General features: G+C 35.2%; 1 protein-coding gene across 5 annotated transcripts in view; it reads left to right on the plus strand.

Annotated features, from left to right (window-relative positions):
- The window catches only part of TPP2 (tripeptidyl peptidase 2), a 77,361-nt gene that overhangs the window by 58,243 nt on the left and 6,519 nt on the right, over window positions 1-12,599 (plus strand). For 2 of the 5 annotated variants that reach the window (XR_004259187.1, XR_004259188.1), the window contains 3 exons: window positions 1,757-1,908; window positions 8,103-8,199; window positions 9,263-9,404. Coding sequence is in view for 3 of the 5 variants with exons in the window: in XM_032246173.1 (XP_032102064.1) it covers window positions 1,757-1,908; window positions 8,103-8,199; window positions 9,263-9,393 (380 nt within the window). In the remaining 2 variants the exon portion in view is untranslated. The remainder of the gene's footprint in view (window positions 1-1,756; window positions 1,909-8,102; window positions 8,200-9,262; window positions 9,405-12,599) is intronic. The other 3 variants (XM_032246173.1, XM_032246174.1, XM_032246175.1) reach the window with 2 other exon arrangements.

Below are 12,599 nucleotides of genomic sequence, written 5' to 3' on the forward strand. Positions count from 1 at the left end.
CTGGGATTACAGGCACGCACCACCACGCCCAGCTAATTTTTTGTATTTTTAGTAGAGACGGGGTTTCACCATGTTGACCAGGATGGTCTCGATCTCTTGACCTCGTGATCCACCCGCCTCGGCCTCCCAAAGTGCTGGGATTACAGGCTTGAGCCACCGCGCCCGGCCTGAATATAGTATTTTAATTTAGCAGCATTTTAAATACAACTCCGAAGATAGAATTTGAGGAACAGACTTAATAAATAATGATTTAATTAAGGACACCCAGTTATTGTTTCAAAAACAAATCTAGCAGGTATAGCATGTGATTTCATTTCCCATATAATGCTTTACTTTTCACAAGTCAAGACTTATCAGTGAATAAAATAGATGCAGTTACTCTCCATTTCTCTGCTGTTGTCTTCAAAGCAAAACTTCTCAGAAGCAGCACAGGCATGCTGACTTCCATTCTCTCTCTCTTCATCTCTGTCTTCTCCAGCCTGTGCTGCTCCACTGTCCTTGTCCAGGGCATCAGCAGGCTGTGCTGCCAGGTTTTCGCTTACTTGCTTTTACGTCATCTGCTGCCTCTCAGCTAAGTGGGCAGTTGATCATTTTCTTGATCTTTTTTCATGGTGGTTTTTCCTCAAGGCTTCCATGATCCTGGATGCTTTTTGCTTTCTCTTTCTCACTCACACAGCTTCTTTTTCCATCGCCCATTCCCAACTGACCTCATTCATCCACATACTTTTCAACATTGTCAGCAAACACATTGGTTCGACCTTTAAAGAAGATCTCAGATCTGTTCATTTTCTCCCATTTCTATGACCTGTTTTTTAGTCCAGTGCGGTGTAGGGTTTCCTATAATCTGTTCTCCAGAAAGAATATGAACCAAAATTTTAATCCATACAGGATCTAGAGTCATTACAAAAAAAAACAGAAGTCTTTAATGTCACAATCTTTCATAAAACTCTTCTGGTATGCTTCTTAGTGCACATAGAATATATATACAGAGAGAGAGAAAGAGAGCTTTTGCTTTTCTTTTTTAAACTGTATTCTATCAAGCCATGCTTAAGTTGGCTGCTGCCCACCTTCACAGAAGGTACAGCTATGCTTGCTTTATACCAAGCTCAGGTCTTTGCACTTTCTCATCTTGTTCATTTAGGGTTGTTTGCATCAGATATTACCTCTTCAGAGTGACTTTCTGTAACCACTTTGTGTACATCAGCTCCCCCTCATTACCTGACAGTCACTCTATCCTTTTATTCTGTTTTGTTTTCTTCATATCGAATGTCAGCCTCTGGTCTGTTCTTTACCTGTTCGAGCATTACCTGGCACATCACAAGGACTCAGTAAGTCCTGTTGGTTGAATGAAGGTGTAAATGTCCCCTTAAATTTACTTAGAAAGAGGATCTTTTCTTAGTTTGAACCTTATTCCTTCCCTTCTCAGATTTAAAATGTGAAAGGTCAGTGTACTTTTGTCGTCAGTCTGCCAAGTAAAGCCAAGAATGCCAAATATACTCAAATGGAGAAAAGGTGTGTCCTTATCTCTTTTATTTTAAAGGTGGTATTTGAGGTATCATTACTCAGCATCAGTCTGTGAGAAACTTACTGTGATTAGAGATTAGAATTTTTGATGTACTGTGACCCTTAGAATCTAGAATACAGTGTAGTACAACTCAGGTGCAGCTCATGTTACATGAGATGTAGCTATTGAAGATGATTTTGATGTATGTAAAATTAAGCATATTAATCTAAGAATCTCTCTCCACATTTATAGGATGTAATCCCTGTTCATTACTACCTAATACCTCCACCAACAAAGACTAAGAATGGCAACAAAGATAAAGAAAAAGATTTAGAAAAAGAGAAAGATTTAAAAGAAGAGTTTACTGAAGCATTACGAGATCTTAAAATTCAGTGGATGACAAAGTAGGTTTTTAAGTATATTTTAATTCTTTAAATGTTTAGTTCTGTTTTCCCAACTATGACAAGATTGTGTACATATGTATAGATTATACTTGAAAATATTAGCAGTAGGATAACAGGTAGAATTACAGATGCTTTTAAATTTTTATTTATATAAATGTGTAATTTATATAAATTATAAATTTTTAATTTTGTGATTAATTGTTTTAATTTTTATTTTAATCGCTATAATTTGTTCTTGGAAGATAATTGTATTGGCAAATATAAAAAAAAATCACTTTGCTCCACAGTCCAAAAATAGTCATTTTCCTCATATTATTTTTTTCCTCCGTGTTTGTACATGTAGTAGTGTGAATAAAATTAGTTACTTTTTTATTATTTAACAGCCCTATAAAATCCATTTTTAATGTCTGTGTTTATATGGTTCTGTGGATGCAATATAATCTATTTAAACATTTTATTTTGCATATATGTGTTTATAGGTTTTCTTCATGATGCTGTGATAAACCTTTTTTACATAAAGGTGATTTCTTAAAATTTCCATCATATTGCATCTTAAAAGTAAAAATCATCTTGCCGTGTTTTACCAAATTGCTTTCTGGGATGAGTATAATAATTTACACTTCATCTAGCCGTGTGTGTGTGCTACTACACAATGCAAAAACCGGCCATTATTGCTGTCTTCAATCACATCTCTAGTTATTATTAAAGGAGAGCTTTTTAGATGTTATCGTTCGTTATTAGTATAGCTTCTGGCAATCGAGCATATTCTTCACCTTTCTTTCTATTCAGACATTAGATGTTTCTTATTAATTAAAACTTTTTATATAAAAGATACTAATGCTTTTCTCTACTTGCCACAGATTTTACTCTAGCTTACTCTGACTTTGGGCTTACTTTTTACTTGAAATTTATTCTATATAGTCAAGTCAGTTGCTTTTTCCACTTGTTACGCAATATTTATTTTACTGCTGATATTCTGTGGGAGTCCTCTTTAGCTTATTATGTATGCATCTTTGCAGTTATATGGTTTTAGAGGAGATAGAAGTCATCATGATGTGAAAATATTTCCCAAAGATTGAACCATTGTAATGTCAGTTTACATGCAAATATACCTTTCCCACTTAAAACTAAGTTGTATCTCCACTAGAAGTCAAAGTCTTCAGGTCTGTCTCTGCCTGATTTTAGGATGTCCTAAACAGTTGACAGTACAATATAAATTCTTCAAAAGTGAAACTGCAGAAATTGTCTTCTGGCATGATAGTCTGAAGAGACTCATGATGCTGATCCCCAGTAAAACTAGTGAAAATAATTTTTTTTTATAAAAACAACTTTTAAAAGCCTCTGGAAATGGTCCAAAGGACATACAGCAAATGAAAAAATATTTATTCAAAAATGTCTACAAAAATTGGGTAAGAAAAGCAAGAGTCTGTGATATTTGAAACAAGACCACTGCCTCCCTTTTCCCTCCCAGTTCAGTGAGCCAAAAACTTCAGATTTTGCCTTCACAAGCTCCATCTCATGGGGGAGGGAAGGCTTTCCCCCTGGGAGGAGCAGAACGTCGTCATTTCTCATCCTGCCCCACTGCCAGTTGTGGAGGCTCACTTCCAGCTGAGTGCTGTCAAGAGGTGGGGACTCTCTTCTGCTAAACCCTTACTTGTAAAGTACTATTGGGAACACTGGGGGCCCCAATGCCCAGGAGCCTGTGGTTTCACATCACACGAGGCAAGCTGAGACGACCATAGGAGAGTGCTAAGCTCCTGAAGTGTGGGTGTCACTCAAAGTAAAACATGCCATTCTTCCACCCTCTGTTCCAGAGCTTGGGCTTAGCGATTTTGCCCGTGGGGCCTAAGGAGTTGATAAAACTGATGGCTTCTAATTCCTTCCTGAAGGAATTGACTTCTTTTGCGACAGAAGATGTAGAAGTTCATGTGCCTAAGGCCTCTCTCAAAAACTGTGGGGAAAAAAGGAATGAAAAATATGAACAGAGCCTCAGAGAAATGTGGGACACTATTAATGCACCAAAATCCATGGAGCAGTAGTACCAGGAGAGCAGAGAGAAAGCAAAAATATATTTAGTGAAATAATGGCTGGAAACACCCTGTATTTATTGAAAGACGTTAAGCTACGTATCCAGGGAACCCTGTGAATGCCACTTAAAATAAATGCAAAGAAATCCACAAATAGACATAGCATGTTAAAAATACTGAAGGTCAAAGATAAGGAAAAGATCTTGAAAGGAGCAAGACAAAAACTCCTCATCACTTACAAGGAAACACTAGAAAGGTTAACAACTGACTTCTGAGCAGAAACAGTACATGTCAGAAAGCAGTGGGGTAATGTATTCACAGTGCTCAAAAATCTTAACCCATAATCCTATATCCAGCAAAACTATCATTTAAAAATGAAAATGAAATTAAAAATTCCCAGATAAACAAAAACAGAATTTGTTGCTAGCAAACCCACCTTATAAGAAATACTAAAAGAAGTTCTTAAACCTGAAAGCAGGTGACCTCAGGCAGTAGTCTGAATGCACATTGGTGAAAATGGGGAAAAAAACACTGGTAAAGTTAATTATTATGGAATTATAAAAGACAGCATAAAGTTCTCATTTTTTTCTGTTAACTAATTTTAAAACAGTTCTATAAATACTGTGTATATATTAGGCCTATATAATATTTAAATGTAATATTCCGTAATACATATTTGCTAATAGCACAAAGGAACAAAACTGTATTGGGCTAAAGAAATGACTGCAGATAGTAAAGTAATTGTTGTAACAGTTAAATGATATATAACAGTAATAAATACTAGAATAATAACATGACAAAAGGGAGGAGAAGGGAATAGAGCTATAAAGGCATAACATTTCTATACCTCACTGAAATTAAGCTAGGAAAAATCTGAAGCGATTGATGTATAAAGTAAGCCTTAGATCAACCGTTACTAAACAAACTGAAGTTGAAAAAAACATTAAATAAATTTAAGCGCTCATTTAAAAATATTCACTTAATATAAAAGAAAGCAGTAAAGGAGGAATAGAGGAACAAAAAAGACAGGATACATCAAAAATAAAAAGTCAAATCGAAGACATAAGTCAAAAATATATCAATAATTTAAAGTTAACAGGAAATTAAGAGAATTCCATTTACGATAATAGTGAAATAAAATTGTAGGAATATGTTTAACAAAAGAGATGCAAAACTTAATACGTCAAAACTACAAAACATTGTTGAAAGAAGTTAAAAAGACCTGAGTAAATGGAAAAGGTATTCCATGCCTGTGGACTAGAAGACCTAATATCATTACAGTATTCTTCATATTGATCAAACAATTGAATTGAATCCCCATCAGAATCCTTGAAGACTTCTTGTCGAAATTAACAAGCTGATTCTAGAAGTTATATGTAATCGCATGAGACTCAGAATAGTCAGTCTTGAAAATGAAGAACAGAGTTAGGCTCACACTTCTGATTCCAAAATTTAAATACAAAGCAACAGTAAACAAGGCAGTGTTATACTGGCACAAGGATAAGACATATATAGATCAATGGAATAGAATTAAGAGTCCAGAAATAAAACCATGTGTCTATGGTAGCTAATTTTCATTTTTGTCAAGAGTGCTGATGCAAAGACCATTTAATGAGGAAAGGATAGTACTTTCAGGAAAAGGTGCTGGGACTGGATAGCCATATGGAAAAAGAATGAAGTTGGACCCTTGCCTCACATCATATATACAAGTTAACTCAAAATGTATCAAAGAGCTAAATCTATAAAACTCCTTAATGAGGTTATAGTGGTAAACTTTCATGACCTTTCATTGGGCAAATGATTTTTAAAGATACCAAAAGCACAAGTAATGTAAGAAGAAAATAATTTGGATTTCATCAAGATTAAAAACTTTTGTGCATCAAAGCATATCATCAAGAAAGTGAAAAAAAAGCCTATTTACAAATTACATATTTTTAAGGAGCTTGTATGCAGAATATATAAAGAACTCTTTTTTTTTTTTTTTTTTTTTTTCAGACAGGGTCTCTCACTCTACCACCCAGGCTGGACTGCAGTGGCGTGATCATAGCTCACTGCAGCCTCAAACCCCTGGGCTCAAGGGATCCTCCCACTTCAGCCTCCCAAGTAGCTAGGACTACAAGTACATGCCACCGTGCCCAGCTAATTTTTTAAGAGATAGGATCTCACTATGTTGCGCAGGCTAGTCTAGAACTCCTGGCCTCAAGTAATCCTCCTGCTTCAGCTTCCCATAGTGTTGGGATTACAGGCATGAGCCACCACCACGTCCGGTCCCCAGAATATAGAAATAATTCCTACAGTTTCGTAATACAAAGGCAAATGGCCCAATTTTTTAAATGGGTGAAGAACCTGAATAGATATTTCTATGAAGATATACAAATGACCACTAAGTACATGAAAAAATGCTCAAAATCGTTAGTCTTCAGGGAAATGTACATCAAATAAAATATAACTTCACACTTACTAGGATGGCTAGAATCACAAAGTCAAATGATGAGTTTTGGCAAGTATGTGGACAAAGCAGAATCCTCAGACATTGATGGTAAGAATACAAAAATGATACAGACTTTTTGGAAAACAGTCTGACTGTTCTTCAAATAATTAAGCTTAGTTTCCGTTATCACACAGCAGTTCCACTCCCAGGTATATACCCAAGAAAATTAAAAACCTGTATTCACACAAAAACATGTCATGACAGTTTATGGCAGCATTATTCATAATATCCAACAGGTGGACTGTCCAAACAAAATGTGATGTATCGATACAGGGGACTCCACTTCAGCCATGAATAGGATTAATGCTCCAACATGAATGAACCTTGAAAATAGTATGCTGAGTGGAAGTAGCCAGTCACAAAAAGACCATATATTATATGATTATATTAAATGTCCAGAATGAGGAAATCTATAGAGACAGAATGTAGATTAGTGGTTGCTTAGAGCTGGGGAAGCTGGGGAGATCTGAGTGCCAAAGGGTATGGGGTTTTTTTTTGTGTTGATAAAAATGTTTTAAAGTTGACTTTCAATAGTTGCATATATCTGTCACTATGATAAAAACCATGAAATTTACACTTAAAATGGGTAAATTGTAGGTATGAGGAATATGTGTTTTTAAAAGGTGAAATTGCAGACCCTTGTAAAACATGCAGACTTTAAAGAAATTGATGCAAATGAAGTTAAAGAACTAAACAAATTATTCAAAAGCCCTAACAAATGTTGTTAGACTATTCAGAAACTTGAAGGAGAAAAAATTGAAAAGGCCGTTTACCCATTAAGTGTTTTAGAAGAAAACAGCAAAAATATTATTAGCATTCTCTTGCAGAACTTAAAAAACCCTTAGAATATTTTTTTGGAAAAAAAACCCAAAAACCTTCTTTATAATTAAGGTGCAGTAGTTTAATACATAAAATGAAAGTGTTGGTTTTGCCCTTGTGTAATGTTTAGAGAGGGAAAAGGGAAAAACAGGACTTAATTTTTTTTATTGTCCTAAGAATTAGTATAAATTTTGTTGTCTACAAGTTAAATTTATTTTCACAGAAAGTTATAGTATCAAAATCCCAGTCAGCCGTATTTTTATACTACTGTGAGGTTTTGTTAATTTATTAAGTGACTTTAGGTTACCCACCTCTGGTGATACTTACCATTTGTATGTTAATTTGTTTTTATCCTGATACATATAATCAGGAAGAATTGAGAATTGTGTGCAGCTTCCCCATCTGGGAACATAGAGTAGCTCTTCATTTATTCAAGACTTTAGAATTTTCAGAAAAGTTTAAACTTTTATTTTTTCTTAATAATTTTCAGAAAAGTTTAATAGATCTTAGACATTTTTAAATCTTTTAATCTTTCCAGGTATTTGTGAATGTGCTTTTCTTTTAAATAAATCTAATAATAGCTGGTATGTAAGAAAGCTATTGATGCATATTTTTATTTGGGTATCTTATGGAACTCAATTGAAATAATATTCAGTTTGATTTATTTTTGTTTTCCAGGTAAGCGTTCATACTGCCTGTCAATAATGATAATCCTTGCCAGTGACTACACTTGTATTTCAAATTAATGACTTATTTTATCGACTTAAACTTCCAAACAATGTTAAATAATAGGGAAGACAGAAATATACTTTTTAAAAGAAAAAAAGTAAATGTTTCTCTCCTTCTTACACACATAGGTTGGATTCTAGTGACATTTATAACGAATTGAAAGAAACGTATCCTAATTATCTTCCTCTGTATGTTGCACGACTTCATCAATTGGATGCTGAAAAGGTTAGACATGTTCATTCTAATATATCTTATTTTGTTTGTAATTAGATAAGGTTTGCATTTTGAGGAAAAGCGCATTATTATCTTTCTCTTCTGTTCTTGCTAACTCAAACATGTTTTTGCAAATTGAATGTTGTATTAAGCTGTTTTCATGAAGGTTATTGTAAGACCTGACCACTACTGTGAGTTTAGTTTAGGATTCTTGCTCATGCTTGGTCAGTGAGATTAGCAATAGAGAAGATACCCTAAGGATTGCTTTCAGGACGTTAACCTAAAGGGCAAGGAGCAGAATGTAATAGTCCTGGCCAGTTGGAAATCTAAACACCTTCACTAAAATAATTTCTTTGTATTAACTTTCTTAATGATTCTCATTTGTGAGAATTGGCCATAGTTCTAGTCTGTCATGAGATGGACCAGTTCTCATTAGTAATCGTAGCAGTAGGAAAGTGCTATCCTAATCAGTTAAAGATCATCAAGGGTTTAGAGTGAACTAGAGGGTGTTTAAAGGAGATTCCTTAAAAGACTTTAACAAGAGAGAAGCAAATTAGCAAATTGTTGAGAACATCATGGTAATCACAGTTAGACTCTGTTGATTATAATGTTTACTCTCAGCTTTGTGTTTTTCATGATGGATCACAACTGGTTTTATCAGCTAGGGTTTTTTTTTTTTTTTTCCCTAACTTCTGCTTTCAGGTAGTGTGCAGCTAGAGTAATAATAGCCAATCACAATTCTGAAATCTTAAGAAATATAGAAAAGGAGTTGCCTTTGTTTAAAAAAAAAAACTTTACATTTATATGAACTTTATATTTTGCTTACTCTCATCGTGGTACTCCAACAGGGAATGTAAATAAGATATTTTTATTCTATACCTGAGCTTAAGTTTTATAGAGATACCAGCAATTAGAAAAATCACAATAGGAGATAGCACTGAGCCCCTGGGCTACAAGTCAATTACATAGTTCACTCATATTCTAGTTGTAGCTCTCAAGGTTGAGACAGCAGAAGTGAAATTGCTTTCGTACTGATTGATCTACCTATTTTTATTATTTCTTTTTTCCTCTCCAGGAACGAATGAAAAGACTTAATGAAATTGTTGATGCGGCAAATGCTGTTATTTCTCATATAGATCAAACAGCCCTAGCAGTTTATATTGCAATGAAGACTGATCCCAGGCCTGATGCAGCTACTATAAAAAAGTACCTAGCCAGTAAATAATCTTTCTTGCATCTCATTTCTTAGTTAACTTGTTTATAAAGTAGGGACTAATATTATAGAGGATACTGCTTTTCTGATGTTTGGTTATATCCTTACAATGGGTATTATCACTGTTTGGATACTCCCTCCTTAGAAATTTTAAAATAATTTTGTCCAATCTTTTTAAGACTAAGCCCAAGAGAAGTAGTTTGCCTTCTGTACCGTTAAGTGTTGTCCAGGTGGAGGGATTTGAATAGCTGTGATGAAGCGGTCCAGCTACTTGAGGGTTTATGTGAATTGGATCATATCAGGAAGACAAAAATTAACTCTCTATAAAATTAATTTTAAAATTCTTTATTGTCCAGTAACATGAAAAACCTAGTATTTGGTTTGTAGTGAAATATACGATAAAAAATAAACTTAGGTTAAAACTATCTGGCAACTTTTATGAAACTGGCTTTATAGTATGACTTGGAGAGAATAGGGAGGAGAGAATTTATAGTTTAGCCTTTGTCAAACCTAATGCTGTATGTAAGTAGAGAAGCTTCCCTGGGTTTATGAGTGGTTGGTATGGTTCTTTCCATGTAGGAGTGTGATTTCCATATGTTGGTGTGATGGTCCAGTGACTCTGAACCAAGCTGCCATTTGGTCACTTTCACCCTTCCATGAACTCTTAAACCATCACCTCATGGTAGCTCTCCCAATATCAGTTACTTGCTTATCACTTCTGTTTATTTTCAACTTAGGAGATCATTAACTTACAAGGGTAGAAATATCCTGATTCTTTTGTGGTTATTATTACAAATAACCAAAACTGTTCAGGCTGCCTGAAAATACTATAATTTTTCTTTAAAAATTTATGAGTGTCAGTATTTTTTTCTACATAACATTTGGATTCCGAACTGTTAGAATTCTTTCCATTCCATCATTTATATTCATACTACGGGATCTTATGACTCTTACAAGCGATAATTTTCAAGTGTGATAGAATGTATTTAAAGTTGGTTTGTTGGCCACTGTTAGTACCTTTTCATAGTTTTCAGAGGAATAGTCTCAAAACATTGCCATTTTGTTGTTGTTGTTAATACTAATAGAAAATATGGCCACCATTTATTAAGTGCTGATTGTGTGCAAGGGACTATTAAGGGCATTTTAAATACATTGTCTTATTTAAATTTAGTCTTCCAAACAACATGAAAAGCAGGGCCGTTTGTATCCCCCTTTTAAAGGAAGAGAAAACTGGAGTTCAGAGAGGTTAGCTGACATGGCTCAGGTGCCACTGCTGGGAAGTGGGAAAGCCCATAGTCAAATCAGGATCTGCCTCCACAGCCCGTGCCCTTTCTTTTCTCTGTAAAGGTTAACATAACTCATTGTTATCTCACAGAAAAAGGAGCTCTGTCTGCCTCCCACCCATCCTCATTGTGTTCCTTTCTTTCTCGGGGTGATCACTGTTAAGCTTATTACAAGAGGAGTCTGGCCTTGGTCACTTTAAAACTGCCTTCTGCAGATCACCAGTGAAAACCAGTTGCTAAAAAGAATGGCCCATTTTGAGTCTTCTTGAACTCTCTACAGCAACTGTCGTTAACTATCCCCTATGCTTTCTAGCATTTATTTTTTATACTTTGTGAAAATGATATGTTTTCTCAAACTCAGGTATTACATGAAATCACACGTGGCTCATTTTGAAATTTCACTAAATACTAAGGTCTATGTTTTCCCAATTTAACCATTCACAGAGAAAACTCAATCTCAGATTACAGGGAGCCATAAACTAACACAATATTAGTTTTGTTTTCTTTTTTATCTTTTTTTCTCACTGTTTTTAATCTCTTTTTTTAAAAAATATCTACTCTTTGGAGATTACTAGACACTGACTATCATGGCTACTGGAAATAAACTGAGATAAAACTAGGAAGAAGCCATAAAACTTTGTAAAAATGCTAAGAGTGGAGCTGCTTTAAGTTTTTAGCAACACTCGGTCAACTTGTCTATCCTTGTAATTAAAGAATTTTTCTCCAGGCCTTTGCTTTGGCCTGACTGAAATAGACTTTGACCAGCTTGTGTTTGGACAGAAGGCTATATTCAGACTTGAAGTATTACACAAAGTGTTATCAGGAAATATTTAATATTTCTTACAGATGTCATCTATGGGCAGGTAGCAGCCAACTTAAGCATTAATTTCTCATTTCCATGCAAAATTGATTTTAAGTCACATCAAAAATTGTAAGATAGCCATTTTCTAATCTTAAAAATGATGTCAACTTTTTGTTAATATCATGTTTTAGTTAAATTTAAACTGCGCTTATTTAGACATTGGAATACTGATTCAAATTAAATTGCTTCCTAAAATGTAGCTGTTATCTTGATGGATTCCTAACTAGATTGGATTTCAAGGTGTTTATTGAGCAAATACTTTATGTAAGGCATCACTGACTGGGACTTAAAAAATGAATGAAATAAGCTGGGCCTGGTGGCTCACACCTGTAATCCCAGCACTTTGGGAGGCTGAGGCGGGTAGATCACAAGTTCAGGAGTTAAAGACCAGCCTGGCCAATATGGTGAAAACCACTAAAAATACAAAAGTTAGCCAGACATGGTGGCAGATTCCTGTAGTCCCAGCTACTTAGAAGGCTGAGGCAAGAGAATTGCTTGAGCCCGGGAAGCAGAGGTTGCAGTGAGCTGAGATCACGCCATTGCACTACAGCCTGGTGACAGAGTGAGACTCTGTCTCAAAAAAAAAAAAAAACAGAATGAGATAGTCTCTACTCTTAGGAAACTTACCATCTAATATAGAAGATGAAATTGCCAGATAGGAAGTGATTAAGAGATATGAAATACAAATATTTTTAAATAGATATTTCAAATTGTAAAAGCCTATAGAAAGAGAAGCTGACTTTCTTCTGAGTGGAAAAGCCTTATGTATTAAAAAGGTATTCAGGTCCGTCACTGTGACTCACACCTGTAATCCCAGCACTTGCAGAGGCCACGGTGGGCAGATCACCTGAGGTCAGGAGTTCAAGACCAGCCTGGCCCATATAGTGAAACCCCATCTGTACCAAAAATACAAAAATTAGCAAGGCCTGGTGGTGCACTCCTGTAATCTCAGCTACTCATGAGGCTGAGGCACAAGAGTCACTTGAACCTGCGAGGCAGAGGTTGTGGTGAGCCGAGATTGTGCCATTGCGCTCCAGCCTGGGCAACAAGAGTG

The sequence above is a fragment of the Sapajus apella genome, unplaced genomic scaffold (genome assembly GCF_009761245.1).
Source record: "Sapajus apella isolate SASKATOON/1434 unplaced genomic scaffold, GSC_monkey_1.0 scaffold60, whole genome shotgun sequence".
In the NCBI taxonomy this organism is placed as follows: Eukaryota; Metazoa; Chordata; class Mammalia; order Primates; family Cebidae; genus Sapajus; species Sapajus apella.